The sequence below is a fragment of the Pan troglodytes genome, chromosome 7, assembly GCF_028858775.2.
Source record: "Pan troglodytes isolate AG18354 chromosome 7, NHGRI_mPanTro3-v2.0_pri, whole genome shotgun sequence".
NCBI classification, from domain to species: Eukaryota; Metazoa; Chordata; class Mammalia; order Primates; family Hominidae; genus Pan; species Pan troglodytes.
Window position 1 is genome coordinate 13,724,722 of NC_072405.2, and position 17,903 is coordinate 13,742,624.

The window sequence follows — 17,903 nt, forward strand, 5'->3', positions numbered from 1 at the left end:
CTTCAAATGGAGGCATGCGTATCCCTGAGAATATGGACACGTGGTCATGAGGAGTTTCAAGGGATTCAGTTTTCAGATCCCAACTCTTCTAAAAGTGATCTGCCTGAGGACTCCTGCAGTCCAGGCCCACCTGGCATTTCATAATGGCTCCTCTCCCACCTGGCACATCCTAAATCTTACTACATTGTGCTGCCCTGCTGAGGTAGAAAGGTGTAATAAACCTTAGGACACCAACAGAGATAACTTATTTAAGAGATGCATTTCTTGTAACTTTTTTTTTTTTTTTGCCTACAATTCCTTATCAGATTTCGTGAAACACATTGATTAAACTGTGTATTGCTAATAATAGTAACAGTTCAATCCAGAAGAAAATTTGCTTCTTAGGACCCTAATGATACAGTCTGATCAATAAAAAACTTTGAAGGATAGAGCATATTCAATTACGATAGAATCCTGTGGTAGAAGTGAAATAAAAATATTTTCAGGGAGAAAAATAATCAATGCAAAATTTTCAACTGGTCAAAGGCTTAAGTATTTTTGAAATGAATGATGGGGTGGATAGTAAATCACTATGATATTTATAACTCACTGCATACATTTAAAAAATTTCTGTAATCACTTTCTTTTCAAAACATCATTCATAACTCATCAGAACTTCGTAACTACTTAAATTTATAATTAAAAGCCTTTTTAAATTTATCATTAAAAGCCCCCCTCTCCCCACCTTTTTTTTTTCTTTGAGATGGACTCTTTCTCTTTTGCCTAGGCTGGATTGCAGTGACGCGATCATGGCTCATAGCAGCTTTGAACTCCTGGGCTCAAGCAATCCTCCCAACTCAGCCTCCTGAGTAGCTGGGGCTACAGGCATGCACAATCACACCCAGCTAATTAAAAAAATATATTTGTAGAGATGGAGGCCTCACTCTACAAATCGCTTAAGTGATCCTTCCTCCTTGGCATCCTGAAGTGCTGGAATTACAGGTATAGGCCACCATGCCCAGCTGATAAAAACATTTAAATATCAGTTTAAGAATGTGTGATGGGAATACACAGCATTCTTTCAAGGGGCATCTCAACAAATTTTAAAAAGAAAATTGTGGCCCACTCCAGTGCTATGCATGAGAATATGCTGTTTTCTCAGCTTCAGGCGTTCAAATGTGCCATTCTCCCATGGAAAGCCCACTAAGTCCCTCAAGCTTCACCTGAAATACCATTTCACTGAGAAGTCTTCCTTGTCTCCAGACTAAATTAGATTGCCTTGATATATGCTCCCATAGAACCATGTATGTCCCCTTTTCATCCCACAGGTAACTACTTGTTAAATGTTGTACAAGGAAGGCATAGACAGAATTCACCTTTCACTGTTCCACTGGTGCCCAGCAGGGTATGCAAAGGAGGAAGTCAGCTGTGCTCTGAAAGAAGCACCATTCCAGTAAAGGTGAGGAAAAGGTCATCAGACTGCAAGGGCTCAACAAAAGTACAAGGTAAGGAGGCAGAGGGTGTGGGCTGATTATCAACTAAGAGGTTTGCACGGAAAAAGGACAAAAAAAAAAAAAAAACAACAACAGAAAAACAGGGCCAGGTAGTGGCAGAAAGAGAGGGTGGATCTGTGACTGTTCACAGGAAGAGAGGAGTGGGAGCAGGACAGAGAATAACTGATAGTCAGGAGCTGGGTTTGGAGATAAAGAGGGAACAAGAGAAAGTTAAGTTCTGTGTTTTCATGGCAAACATTGCACAAAAGTTTACAAGTTGGTGACTAACAGTAACCTGGGGTGATTCACAGTAACAAATTTACACATAAACACATCTTTACTGACTTTATACACAGCAATCCTAACGTGAACACAGAACCTGCTTTATCTTTTCGCACACTGTTCTAGTGTAGAGATGTCTGGTCTCAGTTAAAGAAAGCATAAGGAGCATTAGTTGTGCACACTGTCCACACCCGTGACTTTTTTCCACCAGTACTAAACCTAGTGCTTCTTACAGTACAGGGCAATGACAGCCACAGAAAGAGAGAAGCTCCTTCTACTGTGTAATGCTTCCTGCTGGCCTTCAAATACTTGTTACTTGAGAGATCTCCATTCACCTGGCTTTGTCCCCAAAGGTTACCATCTACCAATGATGTTGTTATTTGATGTTAATCATGTATAAAGAAAGTAGCTACCATCTTGGCCCTGATTAGAATTTCCCACTGAAATGCCGTCCTGCCTAAAGGTAGCACAGGCTTCCATTATGGTGGTGGTGGGGGGGGGGGGGGGAATATATATATATATATATATATGGTAAAGCATTCGGCATTCTTTTAAAGTACAACTATCCTTGAAAAGGGTTACATATTAAACCATTTTTACTACAGCCAAAGGGGAGGAGAAAGATTCAAAAGCCCTGTGGATCTGCTTTAACATCAATAAAACAGTTATCCAGCCTTCCTAGCTTTTAGTGAAGGCTACAAAACTATGCTTTTTATGGATTACGCATGTGCACGCAACTACTTTAATTACTACAGAAAAAAACGAGGCTCCTTATTAAAAAAAAATCAGAAACAAGTCCAACAGACTCTGAGGAAATGAAGCAAGAGTGAATTCTGAAAAGGTCTAATAAACAGTATGGAAATATCCTTGTGCGGTTGTTCTTCAGCTATGCATAAACATGTAATTATCATCATTACTGTGATGGGGAAAAACACGGACCCTAATTCTGAAACACCCTGGTAGCGAGAGACGGGCAGGAGGGGCTGCTGCGCACTCAGAGGGGAGGCTGAGGAGGCGGCGTCCCCTTGCAAAGGACTGGCAGTGAGCAGATGGGGACACTCGAGCTGCCCCGCGACCTGGGCCGAGCTGCCTACAACCTGGGCCCAGGTGCCTGCAAGAATTAGACCTCCGATAACGCTGACACCCCCTTTCTCACTGCTCTAATTGTGTGCATCCCGGCGCCCAGGGGCTTGTGAGCAGCAGGTGCGCGTTCCAGGCAGCTCCAGCGACCCTTGAACCTGCCCGCGCGCACGTCCGGCCGGAGGGAGCAGAACAAGAGGCACCCGGACCCTCCTCCGGCCAGCACCCACCTTCACCCAGCTCCGTCAGTCACCACCATCTCCCTTCCCGCGTCCGCAGCCGGCCCAGCTGGGGAGCATGCGCAGTGGCCGGAGCCGGGTTGCCCGCGCGCCCAGCAGGTAGCTGTACTTCAACTGTCGGCCCAAACCAACCAATCAAGAGACGTGTTATTGCCGCCGAGGTGGAACTATGGCAACGGGCGACCAATCAGAAGGCGCGTTATTGCCGCGGAGCCCCCTGCCCCGGCAGGGGGATGTGGCGATGGGTGAGGGTCATGGGGTGTGAGCATCCCTGAGCCATCGATCCGGGAGGGCCGCGGGTTCCCTTGCTTTGCCGCCGCGAGCGGCGCACGCAGACCCGCACTCGCCTACCCGGCCCCCGGCGGCGGCGCGGCCCATGCGGCTGGGGGCGGAGGCTGGGAGCGGGTGGCGGGCGCGGCGGCCCGGGCCCGGGCGGTGATTGGCCGCCTGCTGGCCGCGACTGAGGCCCGGGCGGCGGGCGGGGAGCGCAGGCGGAGCTCGCTGCCGCCGAGCTGAGAAGATGCTGCTGTCCCTGGTGCTCCACACGTACTCCATGCGCTACCTGCTGCCCAGCGTCGTGCTTCTGGGCACGGCGCCCACCTACGTGCTGGCCTGGGGGGTCTGGCGGCTGCTCTCCGCCTTCCTGCCCGCCCGCTTCTACCAAGCGCTGGACGACCGGCTCTACTGCGTCTACCAGAGCATGGTGCTCTTCTTCTTCGAGAATTACACCGGGGTCCAGGTGAGCCGCCTCCCGCTCCCGGGTCTCGGCGTCCACCCGAGCTCCCGAGGGCGCGGACCTCTCCGCTCCCCCACAGCTGGCGAGGGTCACCCGGCCGGCCCGGCGGACTCAGCACGGAGAGCACGTGCCGCCTCCCCGCCTTCCTCTCCGCCTGCTTCCTGCCGTTCTGCCGAGATCGCGCTCTAGGAAGCTGTGGCTGCGTCGTCCTGAGGCTACGAGTGGGACCCGCCGCCCCTTTCCCCGCCCCTCGCCTGGGTCTGATGCTGCTTAGCAAAGTGGGTGCAGATGCACGTTTTAAATAATAGGGCACGCGTTTAGCAGTTTCTGGCCTTTGGTCCAAAGAGATGGTCATGTTGGAAGAGATCGGAGACGTCTACCCTCCGAAGTGCGCTTTTACAGTGACCTCTTGAAACAGAAGTACAATTCGGTCTTGTGTTCTTTCCCCTGGACAAGTGAAAGCTGGGCGAGGAAATGAATACATTTGTTACCGTAGAAGCCTAACTAGATACAATTCTTGCCAACTTTAACTGGGCTTGAATGTGTGGGTGATCTGTTGTCTGATTACTTTCTTTCTGTTACTGTTTCTCTGTAGAGATTGGATTCGTAGATTAAACTTGAGAAACAAACCATCTTTAACAGTAGGTATTTGAAATGTTATAAAAAAAAAGGTGATTTTTTCTTTTATTTCTCAGTTTGAAAGAACAGCTTTATTCTTGGTTATTCCTAATGTCCACCTAGTTCTCTTTTACTTTTCTTGGTAGGGTTAGGGTGGGATGGGGAAAATGGGACGGTATCATTTTGTCTTTTTAACTTTTTTTTTTTCCACCTACAGCAGCTGTTTTTACCCTGTGGTCAGTCAGCTACTATATTTAGTTTGCAGTTGCACTGCTGATCGACCCTTGATGGCCCCAGTTGGAAGTTGTTTGGGGGGAAGGAACTAGAAGAGGCCAGGGCCTCCATTTAAACCAGTGTCTGTAAGTGTCTCCTTGGAAAGAAAAAAAGATACTGTTCCAGATCATGGTTTCCTGGTAATTGACGTTTAAAATGAGCCTCATTTAAAAATTTCAATAATTCAGGCTAATTTTTTCCCTTTATATGGTAACTCCACCAAGTTTGTCTAAATGTATGATTTTTATCATGATTAAGTTTTTACTTCCACATCATGTGACAACTGGCCTGGGATGGGATATAAGCTCAGAACACAAAGTCATTCACCTCTTAAAAAAATAATTCTATCTGTGGCGGGTTATGTTATTTTTGTTCAAAGCGTACACAATATGATGCAGAATACACCATTGAAGGATTTTTTGGTTTGGCACGTTCTTATTTTTTTAAATGGCTGTAAAACCTAGCAGTGTTTCTGAAATTGCATAACTTACCTGATGTTCAGAGCTCCAGTTTACTTCTTGATTTCCCAGCAAGTGATTTTGAAAACATTTAATCTAATCATTCCCCCCACCGTCTATTCAAATCAAAGGAACTGGCATCCAGCACTAATTTTCATGCATTTATGAAAGGATGCCTGAGGACCCTTAAGTATAATTCAAAATTTTGTTTAATGTGTGTTCCTTGATGAAGTTCTTTAGGAATCGTAGAACTAACTGATTGCCCACTGATCATCAAATGCAAGTTATGAACATTTAATAAAAATTTAAAACCAAGAGTTTCTTGTTCCTGCATTTTTATTTTTATTGTATGGAGGGGACAAATAATTATTTTCTGTTTAGTAACGGAGAGCAGGGTATTTTGAATTTATTAGGGTCTTTTTCTGGAATCTGGGTTTCCTGTGTACACAAAGCTACCTTTCAATATTTTTTATTGTTTCTGTTAAGATTAAATCAATAGAGGAATAAATAGCTATCTTCAAACATAAGACCCAAAGGAAAAAGATTTATAGTGATGTTCTGTCACCTTATTTTTTACCTATGACTTTGTACCATTAACTTTGTCACTGAGATGTTTTGATTAAAATTTTTAGCTTGCTTTTCTTGTTTTGTTAGGACACTCTTTTTTTCTTGAATTGTTTTTATCAGCTTTCGTTTGCAAGGCTCGTGATGATTCTCTTGTTCTGTATAAAGTATTGTTGACTCATTTCTGAAGGGAGTTTTAGTAATTTAAGAGGTTATAAGTTTTTAAATAAAAGGTTTATTAATTTATATACATTAAAGAGGCATATTAAAATAAAATTTTTTTAAATGACATTTTTACACCTTTCAACTCTAGGTTTAAAAAATAAGTGGTTCACAGTAGTTCTTGCAGAAGAATATTTTCTTTTACATAGAATTTTTAAGCTGAAGAGAAGTAGTAGTACGTCCATGAGATTTATGATCTGTGCTTGGCAGGTAAACCTGCTTCCAACAAATTTAGTTGGATTTTTCTTGGATTCTGGGTAAATACCTTTTTCTTCCCCAATTTCACTACTTTATTTTCATATGTATCTCTGAGATAGAGAAATATTTCGGTCAGTGCTGCTAAAATTGTTCCTTATAACTCGTTTATCCTTTTAGGTCTTTCCAGAATCTCTCATTGGTACTGAAACTCAAATGGGTACTTTCTTCACCATTTATTTCTTTAGAATAAGTAATAAGAATTTTATAAGCTTTTTTATATTTCACGTAATTCGAGACTCATTGAAAATCCAGTTAAGTCTCTCTACTGTGTTGAGAGGCATTGATTCAAGTACCTGTGTTACTTTCCTGTGCTGCCAAAACAGATCACCTCAAACTAAGCAGCTTAATATAATAGAACTTAAGTTCTCGTCATTCTGGAGGCCAGCAGTTTGAAATCAAGGTGTAGGCTCAATTTTACTCCCTCTGGAGGCCTTAGGGGGAATCCGTTCTTGTGGGTTTCAACTTCTGGTGACTGGTGGCATTCCTTGGCTTGGGGCCCCATCACTTCAACCTCTGCCTTACAGTCCTTGCTGCCACCTTTTCTGTCTCACATCTCACTCTCCCTTTCTCTTAGAAGGATGCTTGTCATTGGGTTTAGAGCCCACCTGGATATTCCGGGATGATCTCTTCATCTCAAGATCCTTAATTATAACTGCAAAGAGCCTTTTTCTAAGTAAGAAAACATTCACAGGTTCCAGGGCTTAGGATGTGGACACATTTTTTGAGGGGCTGCCCTTCAATCCACCACAATAATGAACTCCATAGTTCTGCCTATTCAGTATTTTGTAGTTATTTCGTAGTTTAACTTGCCTTATTTCTTTAGGTATTTACATATTAAAGCACTTTGGTCTCTGCTTTCTTTAACAGAGAACCTGGTTTTCTGTAATAAGTTTACTTACTTTCCCATAATCTTTTAGTTTCTTATTTACAGATTTACCTTCACATATCCCTTAAGTAGAACATTTGATTAACTGTTTTATTTTCGGAACAAATCTGTGTTCTGTATAATAACCAACTTATTCATATTTCGGTATTTTAATTCTTAACTGATTCTGTAATTACCATCTTGTGATTATATATATATATGGAAATAACTGAAATCTTGATAAATTAAAGGTGATATAACTTCTAAGACAATTAATTATGTATGATGTGGTGAATATACTGGTGTTTGGTTTGTTTGCCACTTAAAAGCCCTATCTATAGGATAGGAAGTAACTTGAATGTGGAATGCTTAGAGACTCAGAATAAGAGGCCGTATGTATATCCTTGACCTGGAGTTTAAGGAAAACTTATGGGAAATTAAAAGGAAAGTTGGAGTACTGACAGAGGAGTGGGTAGGACTCATGAAAAAGGAATGAAGTTACCTTAAATTCTATCATCGTGAGTTAACGTGAAACTAGATTTATCTTAGTTTATAGCCTAGAATTCTATCCTAGGAATCTAGATATATCCTAAATGTTGAGATAGCTGCATAAACGATAACTGTAATCGTTATGATAAATAATGAAAAATCTTTTTAGCCTTTTTTGTGAAGCTGATAAATGTTAATAGGATGTCTTCAAATGTCAGAATTCTTTTTTCTTTGCTTCTTTTTTAAAAAATTTCTTTTCCCCCATTCCTATGCAATACACTGAAAACTGATCATTGAAATTTGTAGGCCAAAAAATTAATCAACACGTAATAGATTGGGGTTTGGGTTTTTTTGAGTCAGGGTCTTCTTCTGTCACCCAGGCTCTGGTGCGGTGGCACCATCATGGCTTATTGCAGCCTTGAATGCCTGGGTTCAAGTGATCCTCCGGAGCAGCTGCTGTGCCATTATTTCTAGCTAATTTTTAAAAGTTTTTGTAGAAATGGGGTCTTTCTGTGTTGCCCAGGCTGGTCTTGAATTCCTGGCCTCAGGTGATCCTTCTGCCTTGGCCTCCCAAAGTGCTGGGATTACAGGTGTGAGCCACCATGCCTAGCCCCTAATAAATATTTTAATTACCGATTTATCTTGCTTAAATCAGTTGGTAACACTTGGAATTTACTTCAGAATATATTTTACATTAGTGGCTCTCACTGCTAATTCCCCCTTCTCCAAATGCTAATGTAATATAACAATAAAATGCACAGTTCTTAAGTTTATATAAAATAAACAGGTTTTCAGTTGACCTGCTTTAAGTGTAAAATAGTGTGAAAAACACAAGAAAGAAGATAAAGAATTTAAGATTTTGACATTTCTCTGATATGCCCTTAACTTCTCCAAGGATTCATACTTTTTTTTGTAAGACAGAATCTCACACTGTTGCCCAAACCAGAGGTGCAGTGGTGCAGTCTCCACTCACTGCAACCTCTGCCCCCGGGCTCAAGCGGTCCTCCCACCTCAGCCTCCTGAGTAGCTGGGACTACGGGTACACAGCACCATGCCCAGCTAATTTTTTTTTTTTGGTATTTTTTAGTGGGGGTAGAGACGAGATTTTGCCATATTGCCCAGTCTGGTTTTGAGCTCCTGGGCTCAAGTGATCCGTCTTTGATCCACCATGCTTAGCTGATTCATACTCTTAACTGAAACATTGTTCCAAGTTCCTCAGAAATAGTCAAGGCTTTTTATCTAGAGAACATTTATAACTGGATCTTTCTTTGTGTAGCACTGATTCATCAAACTAATCCTAAACTCCTAATGAGTTAAATTTATATTCTGAATCTTGCTGTAAAAGCAGCCATTCATTAGAATGAAACATGTTTACTTAGAATTGGAGAAGGGAGCTTATAAGTCATCTAGTCTACTCCCTTTTATGACACTTCTACATTCTTTCTGCACTTCTGCCAAAATGTTGCCCAGCGTCGTCTCTGATACCTATAGTCCTAACAAGAATATGAATCGTACCTTGTATCCTTAATTTTACTCTTCTCTGCTTATTTGCCATTCATGTGAAGACCTTAAATAGATCTTAAATTGCTTCCTTCACTTTAGCTGAGAGTAATAGGACTGTGTAGGTTTGGGTGTGTTTCTGCATTTGCTTATTTAAGCAGGATAATAAAACCTTTTACTATAGGAAATTAAACATTTCCCAATCAAATACAGTTCCAGTCTAACACAATTAAATTCTGGTTAGGGAACTGCTTAACTTACTAGACTTATAGGAAAATCCTAAAAAAATGTAACTAGAACTCTATTTTTACACTTTATAAATATAAACCTCTGTGAACAAACCAGTTATTTCAGGTTGCATTTGTGTATAGTTTTTTAATGCCTGATTTTTCTATTTTAGAATCACAGATGCAATTATACATTCAAACACTGCCACAATACTTTGAGAAAGTTAAAGTTTCCCCTACTCGTACACTGCGTACACCTTTCCTAGGTACGTGCCAGTTTGGTGTGTAACTTTAGATTTCTTCCAAGAGCTTTTGAGTAAGTGTCTGAATTGTGGGAAGGTTCTTTAGTTAAATGAACTTCTTAGAGATGAGTTTTTTAGTACAGTAGCACGAAATATACCTGCGTACCTATGGGGATACCTCTGTGCCATTACGATGGAAGGCACAGGAAAACAGCACTCTGTATATACCTAGTTTACTTTCCCTCTTTTGTATATTTGTCTGATTTTGTGGAGCTGATGCTTCTCAAGTGGAATCAGAAGTTAATTTTTCCTTTACTATTTTCTCATTTTATTATGGTTTCTTAACTAGAGGTTGATGTTAGTAGTTGGACCATTCAATAGTAAGTAATGACTTTTCAGTAAGGGATCTCTAGAACCTAGATCCCTTAATTCCTGCAATATTCCCGTGTGCACATTGTTCCAGGTGCTGTCCTGGGTACCAAGGGATACAATGTTTGATAGACAATGTACCTGCCATTATGGAGGTCACATTCTAGTGTGGGAAGACAAACAATAACAAGAAAATGAAAATTTACTGTGCCATGCCAGGTTGTTTAGCCTGGTGGGTGAGAGGTAGGGGTTTGGAAAATCTTACTGAGCAAGTGACATTCGTGTGGAGCTCTGTAAAAGGGCCAGCTTGAAAGGTAATGTAGTCATCCAGGTGAGAAATGATGGTTAGGGGAGTGGAAAGAGTGGATGTTAAGATTGAAAAGAATTCCAAATCTATTTTAGTGGTAGCTGATAGGGCTTTGTGATTGAATGTGGAGGAAAAAGAAGAGGGTGGGTTAGTAACACACTCAGTCGCAGTTAGTGAGTGCTGCTGTGTGCAAGTATTGTTCTATTATGTAAATAATTCCATCATTACAAAGTAGGCACCATTCTTCCTCTTTTACAGACAAGGAAAAGGGAACACCCATGGTTCACATCTGTAGTAGCCTAGCCAGGAGTTTCAGGCACTCATTTTCTGAAGATGCTCTGCCTGGCAATGTGGTTATATTGGTTGAAATGAGACCCCTACTCTCAAGGTATTCATCTAGGAAAGACATGAACTGCCAATTACAATATAGGATAACACTGAAATTAGAGACGTGTTTATTAACTTTGCCATACAGAGGTAAAGTAACTCTTTAAAGTAACTCTTTGCTTGGGTTAGTGGAGAAGGCTATAAAAATTACTTGGAGTTTTTACTTTGAACATGCGTAATTAACATGGAATGTTTAGGGAAAAGAGGTTTTCAATTGATAACATAATAAACATGAGGAGTTTGAAGCATGGCATTCAAGGTTTTCTAAATTCTGCCCCGGTTAACTTTTCCATTCGTTGGTTTCATTCTAGTCTAGCTTTTCCTTCTGGGCCGCCCCTCCCCACATTAGACCGCTCTTCTCTGGAATTCCAACTCAAGCCCTTGCTTTTCTCCATCTGTCATGATGTTACCCCATCTCATTGTCAGGGTAACTTTTATGTAATATTAACATATATAATTCTGATATAACATTAGCATATTTTAATGTATGGATCATCTCCTCTGCAACATTGTAACCTCTTGGAGATGGCAATAATGGGAAGAATGACTTGATTTTACTTTTTCTTTTAACAAAAATGGTGGAGTAGTCTGGGCACGGTGTGGCTCATGCCTGTAATCCCAGCATTTTGGGAGGCCAAGGAGGGTGGATCACTTGAGGTCAGGCATTCGAGACCAGTCTGGCCAACATTGTGAAACCCCATCTCTACCAGAAAAATACAAACACTTACTGGGCATGGTGGTGTGTGCCTGTAGTCCTAGCTACTCAGGAGGCTGAGGTGGGAGAATCACTTGAACATGGGAGGTGGAGGCTCCAGCTTGGGCGACAGAGTGAGACCCTGTCTCAAAAGAAAAAAAAGGTAAAAGGGCCAGGTGCGGAGGCTCACGCTGGTAATCCAAGCACTTTGGGAGGCTGAGGCAATGGATCACCTGAGGTCGGGAGTTCGAGATCAGCCTGACCAACATGGAGAAACCCCTTCTCTACTAAAAATACAAAATTAGCCGGGCGTGGTGGTGCCTGCCTGTAATCTCAGCTACTTGGGAGGCTGAGGCAGGAGAATCACTTGAACCCAGGAGACAGAGGTTGCGGTGAGCCAAGATGGCACCATTGCACTTCAGACTGGGCAACAAGAGCGAAATTCCATCTCAAAACAAACAAACAAACAAAACAAAACAGAGAGAAAAGGCAGAGTACTGTAGGGAATTCTAGTCTGTGTTTCTGTGGAAATGTATATGAATCTCACTTTTAAGGGATGGAGATTTTTGAATGGCATAACTAGTTGATAAGTTTTGCTCTAACAGGGTACACAAGTCTAGTGAGTCCGATTCATTCTTTCCTTAAATAGATGAAGGAGGAAGAAACATGACTCCACCCTCAAGAGTAAGGCAGAATGAGCAAAGTCAGAGAAGTTAAAAAAGAATTCTCACGCAGCCAGCAGTGCAGAGAAACCTTGGTTTAGTTGTGAATCAAAACCAGTACTTTTTGTAATTTTTGAGCCTATGCAATTCTCCAAGCTTTTATGTTGTTTCCTCTATTTCTCTGTAGGCACCAGAAATCAAAACCCCAAATAAGAAAGTGTTACTTGAAGATTTTAGAGTACTTATTTGTGTATAAGTGTAAGTAATATTTGGAAGACGACGTTACTGTGCTCCTCCAGCTTGGCATGAGAATTCCAGGGGCGGAAAGAAAGGAGGGTGATGGTACCTGGAAAGGAGAGTCGTGTTAAGTCCCAGCCACATATTAAGTGCTAACCACCTACTGTTAAAAGGTGTAATGTTCTAGACTGACAAAATACATAGTCTCTACCCTAAAGTAACACATAATTTAGCAGTGCAGAAAGATGTCACTTAAAAGAAAACTTGAATATATGCTGAGATAGTTCACAAATTAAAGAAATGAACAAAGAACTGAGGAAATAAAGGAGGAATACAACTGTGTCCAAATGAATACTTAACTGGGTGGGAGCTGTTGCATATGTAAGCAGGTGGTTCACCTAAAAGTTGGATGTAACGTAGTTAACGCCAGCTCTTGGTGCACTTACATATTGCATTGCTTCCGGGCTTAATTTGTGTTCATATAGGAATAAATTTTTTGTTGGTTTTTAATTTTATTTTACGGGTTCCTTGTAATTCCGTGGTTGATATTCAAAGTGAAAAAAATTACATAAGCTTCTAATATATGAGAAGTCTTCTCACTTGACATTTTTTATTTGGAATTTTTGCAGAGAGTAGTTTTGTCACAGTCAAAAGATTTTGGGATCTTGCAGTGAGAAACCTAGGTGTAATTCCTATTTCTCTGCCATTCCGTATGTCATCTGGAGTAAGTGTCAACTTCTCAGTCTCAAGATTCTCGTCCTTAAATGGAATACTTTTTGTCATGCTATTTTGAAGACAAAATGAGATAATACGTGAAACTGCCTAGCTCAGTGAATGGTACATCATAGATACTCAGAAAAAACACACCCTCTAAAATAAGAACAGTACCAAAAGACAGGATGTAAAATAAGGGCAGTACCAAAAGACACATGCATGCTGAGTGTATGAGAAAGAACTTCGTGGCCTTCTTGGGTGGCACAGGCCATGGCAGTTCCACAGCATGACGTGGTTGCTGTGGGCGGTAGAGCAGACATGCCGCTGCCCGTCACTGCCTGGCTTTGATGCTTGCTTTCTTCAGCTGAGAGGACGCAGCTGTGATATGAAGGTCTTGTGTGTACAGTCGTGACCTCACATTTCCAATTTCCTGCTGGCAGAACCCACAGTCTACAACATACGAGCACCAGAGTTGACGTGAGACAGACAGCATACAGAGGCTTGTAACATCCTTCTGGAAAACACTGTGTAAGCTTTCAGTGTGAATAAACATGATCAGTGGCAAGTTCTGTTAGATGTAGTCTGCAAGCATCCTGATTTTACTGGGCAAGACTATGTTGATTTACAGGCGGCTGATGATTCCATGGATAGCCCACTACTAGTATTTTTACAAATTTAACAAGACATTCTTACTGGAAGATTGCCCTGTTCTTATGATACTGCTGCCCTTTTAGCTTCATTTGCTGTTCAGACTAAACTTGGAGACTATAGTCAGTCAGAGAACTTGCTAGGCCACCTCTCAGGTTATTCTTTCATTCCTGATCATCCTCAAAATTTTGAAAAAGAAATTGTAAAAATTACATCAGCAACATACAGGCTTATATCCTTGAGAAGCAGCAGTTAATTACCTAAACACAGCAAGTACCTTAGAACTCTGTGGAGTTGAATTCCACTATGCAAGGGATCAAGTAACAATAAAATTATGATTGGAATGGTGTCAAGAGGAATTCTGATTTATAACAGGCTACGAATGAGTACCTTTCCATGGTCGAAGATTGTAAAAATTTGTTTTAAGTGCAAACAGTTTTTTATTCAGCTTTGAAAATGACTTGCATAAATCTGGAGAAAGATTATCAGGATTTAATATGGTGAATTATATAGCATGTAAACATTTGTGGAAAGCAAGTTTAGAACATCACATATTCTTCCGTTTGAACAGACCACTTCCAACTAGAAAGAATTTTTTTGCACATTATTTTACATTAGGTTCAAAATTCCTAATGCGTGGTGGGAGAACTGAAGTTCAATTAGTTCAGTATGGCAAAGAAAAGGCAAATAAAGACAGACTACTTGCAGGATCCTCAAGTAAGCCATTGACGTGGAAATTAATAGTTTGGGAAGTAGTAAGCAGGAATTCAATATCTGATGAAAAGATTAGAAACATAAAGCCTTCCATCACAATTCCCACCCGGAACAGGAATTCCTACTCATCAAAATTCTGCATTCATACAAGAGGGACCCTGATTATGACCATCTTCTGTTGGTCATTTGGTAGATTATGTGGTTCACACTTCTTCCAAATATTTGCAAATCAGAGATCACCATTATCAGCACAAGCTAATAGCATCATTCTGGAATCATCACTATTGCAGGACACCCCTGGAGATGGGTAGCCTCCAGCTTTACCACCCAAACAAGCTAAGAAAAACTGTTGGATCCAAATTCATTATTTACATTTTCAACAAGATCTGGAAGATCATATTAATGAAACGTTGATGTTCTATCTTCTCTTAAAAAATCTGCTCCTAATGGTGGTATTCTACATGATAATCGTGTTCTAATCCGAGTGAACCTGATGAAAATCGAAGGTTTGGAGTCAATGCAAAGCGGGATATGATCAGAAGATGTCTGTGATCGTGTCCTGAGAAGCACCAGGAACACCTTTGACCTCAGTGACTCTTGATTGAAGAGAAGACCAAGTTGTATTGATCAGTGGTAGGGACTTTACAGAACACACCCATGATTGGGTTGTCCTGCTTTTTAAAGCCAACTGTGAGAGACATTCTGGGGAACTCATGCTTCTAGTTCTACCTATGCTGCATATGACGTAGTGGAAGAAGTGCTAGAAAATGAGACAGATTTCCATTACATTCTGGAGAAAGCCCCACTAGATAGTGTCCACCAGGATGACCATGTGCTGTGGGAGTCAGTGATCCAGCTAACCGAGGGCTTATCGCTGGAACATTCTGGACACAATTTGATCAACTTATCAAAAAAAAACTTGGAATGACAATGTCTGATGCCAGATTACCTTAGAACCTTTCCAAAAGTAGATAGAGATAGTTTTCCTTATGATGTTACATGGGTTATTTTAAAGGTAATGAAAACTACATCAGTGTAATTCCAGCATCATAAGTCAGAACAGTGCTTGTCAAGGGGCGTTACCAGACACTTGAACAGATTTTTGGCGGATGACTTGGGAACAAGGCTCCTCCATGTTTGTAATGTTGAGCACACAAGTTGAATGTGGCAGAGTTAAATGACCCCAATATTGGCCAGAACCCACAGGAAGTTCATCCTATGGATGCTACCAAGCCTTCTGCCACTGAGAAGAAGGAAGCACTGTCTTTATCTTCAGGAAGATCACACTGCTGTTTAACCAAGAGAAAAATTAGACAGTCATCAATCACGCAGATCCAGTACAGAGGTTGGCCTGACCATGGAGACCCTGATGATTCAGTGACTTTCTGGATTTTGTTTTTCATGTGCAAAATAAGAGGGCTAGCAAGGAAAAACCCCTTGTTGTTTCTTGCAGTGCTGGAGTTGGAAGAACCAGCGTTCTTATTACTATGGAAACAGCCATGTGTCTCATTGATCTCATTGAATGCAGTCAGCTAGTTTATTCACTGGACATGGTAAGAACAATGAGAGAGCAGTGAGCCGTGATGGTCGAAACACCTAGTCATTACAGTTTTGCGTGTGAAGTACTATTTTGAAAGCTTATGAAGAAGGCTTTGCTGAAGAAAGCAAAAGGAAAAAAAGAACTTTGTCATCTGTTAGGTTCCATTTATTGCATGATAATTGCGTTTGTATTGATTATTGGGCAAGTAGCTGTTTGCTATTTTGATCTTATTTCAGAAGGGCATAATAATTTTACTATTCAATGAAACATTTTAAACGGGGTAGAAAAAGACTAGTTTTTGTATGCTTTACAGCAGAAATCTTATAATGATTAACTGGTAATATATTTCGTTGGCATAAAAATACATTTAAAAGTTCAAGTAATTATAAACATTGTAAATTGTATATGTAATCATATGCAAATTGAAATTCTTTATGGCTGTACTTCTGTGTAATCAAAGACTGGGGAGAGATAGACTAGCTAGCTATTTCTCTTACCCATTAATCACTTAACACAGTTTTGAATAAAAAGTTCCATTTCATGGGATAAGAATAATGACAGGTTAACCTATTTTAGTTGGTTACTATGTTCTAGGTGTTGTATGAAGTAGTTTACATAGTTTCACTGATTTCACTACAATCCTAGGAGGAGTAGTTACTATTATTACACTCATTTTACAGGCAAAGAAATACGTTTGGAGGGGTTGGGTGTTTTGCCCAAGTTCTCATCGTAAAATGACAGATGAGGATTCAAATTCAAGTCTTAATTGAAGTCCATTACTTTAGAACCTACCTCTTAGTGGCTCTTATGTTACAGTATAAGGGAGAGCAGACTGTTCCTTTACCCTTGTAGGGTAGCTAGGGCTTGTGAATTAAGAGACTGATTAACAGGAGAAGAGGCATACACATTTTATTGACGTTAGTATTTTTACATGCACAGGGAAGGAGGGTTTTATTTTTATTTTTGTCTTTATTTTAAAGAGACAGGGGTCTTGCTGTGTTGCCAGGGCTGGACTCAAACTCCTGAAGCCAAGCAATTCTTCTGCTTGAGATTCCTGAGTAGCAGAGACTATAGGTGTGCTCCTCTGTGCTTGGCTAAAGAAGGGGTTTGTGTGTGATTTTTAACAAAGGCTGATAAATTGTGAAGAAGTGACTAGTCAAAGGAGAAGAGGATTTCAGCTCCCAGGGGTGGTAAATTGTGGGAAGATGACTAGGAAATGTATAGTAATAAGGTTTGCTATGCAGGTTTATTTTGCCAGTTTCTGGTCTCATAATAAGGGACAGGGAAACACCTTTACAGATGGAAATTCATATCACCTTTCCACAGGGAAATTTATGTCCTGCCTTAGGCAGTTAGGGGAAGGGCAGAGAATTCTTCCTGTATCTGCTGTGTCTCAGGTGCCTTCGGCTCAAAATAATCCTTATGCCAAAGTAGCATATTTGGGTGTGGCATATTCTCTGATCTCTTTCAACAGCATCATCTATACTTAACAACAGCGAAAGTTTTTTTAAAAAAATCATGTTTCAAGATTTGCATGTGGAAGACAAATGGACATGATTGAGATAAATGAAGAGTATATATTTTTTAACAAAGAATGCTGTATATTTATGTCTCTGTGACATTGTGTTTTGGAGGCTAAGGTGTTAAGCATGTGATTACTTTAGATGCCATATGACTACCTGTTTTTAAGATTAAAAAAGAATCAATCGGCAGTTTATATGTCATGGGAGCAAGTTAAAAACAACACAGATGTGATGAAGGCGAGGTGAAACTGGTCCGTGTCTAATTCAGGCCTTCTCCTGAAAGCCAGTGTGTGCAAGATAAATAAGTTTGTTTGACGAAAGCAGAATAACTAGTTTGTCCCTTGTGATGAAGATAGTTATTCAGAAATCATTTTTATTGGCTACCTCTGAATTAATAAATGAAAAGAGAAATTATTTTTTTCTGTAGGGGATGTCTGATGAGTTCTTAAAAAGTGGATGAACCTGAAATTATCATGAACAAGCAATTATAATGAACTTAAAATTAAAGAGTTATGAAAAACAAAAAGAAAAGCCGTATGTTTTCTTGTGCCTTATTTTGAAGTGACAAATTATTTGCAGGGTA

At 40.6% G+C, this 17,903-nt stretch overlaps 1 protein-coding gene and 1 pseudogene across 1 annotated transcript in view; both read left to right on the plus strand.

Annotated features, from left to right (window-relative positions):
* The first annotated feature begins 3,475 nt into the window (after positions 1-3,475).
* AGPAT5 (1-acylglycerol-3-phosphate O-acyltransferase 5) overlaps positions 3,476-17,903 on the plus strand; it is a 50,764-nt gene continuing 36,336 nt past the window's right edge. The window contains 1 exon segment of the mRNA NM_001428035.1: positions 3,476-3,812. Within this exon segment, the coding sequence (NP_001414964.1) occupies positions 3,594-3,812 (219 nt within the window). The 5' untranslated portion in view covers positions 3,476-3,593.
* Positions 14,041-16,022, plus strand: LOC463969 (tyrosine-protein phosphatase non-receptor type 4 pseudogene; annotated as a pseudogene).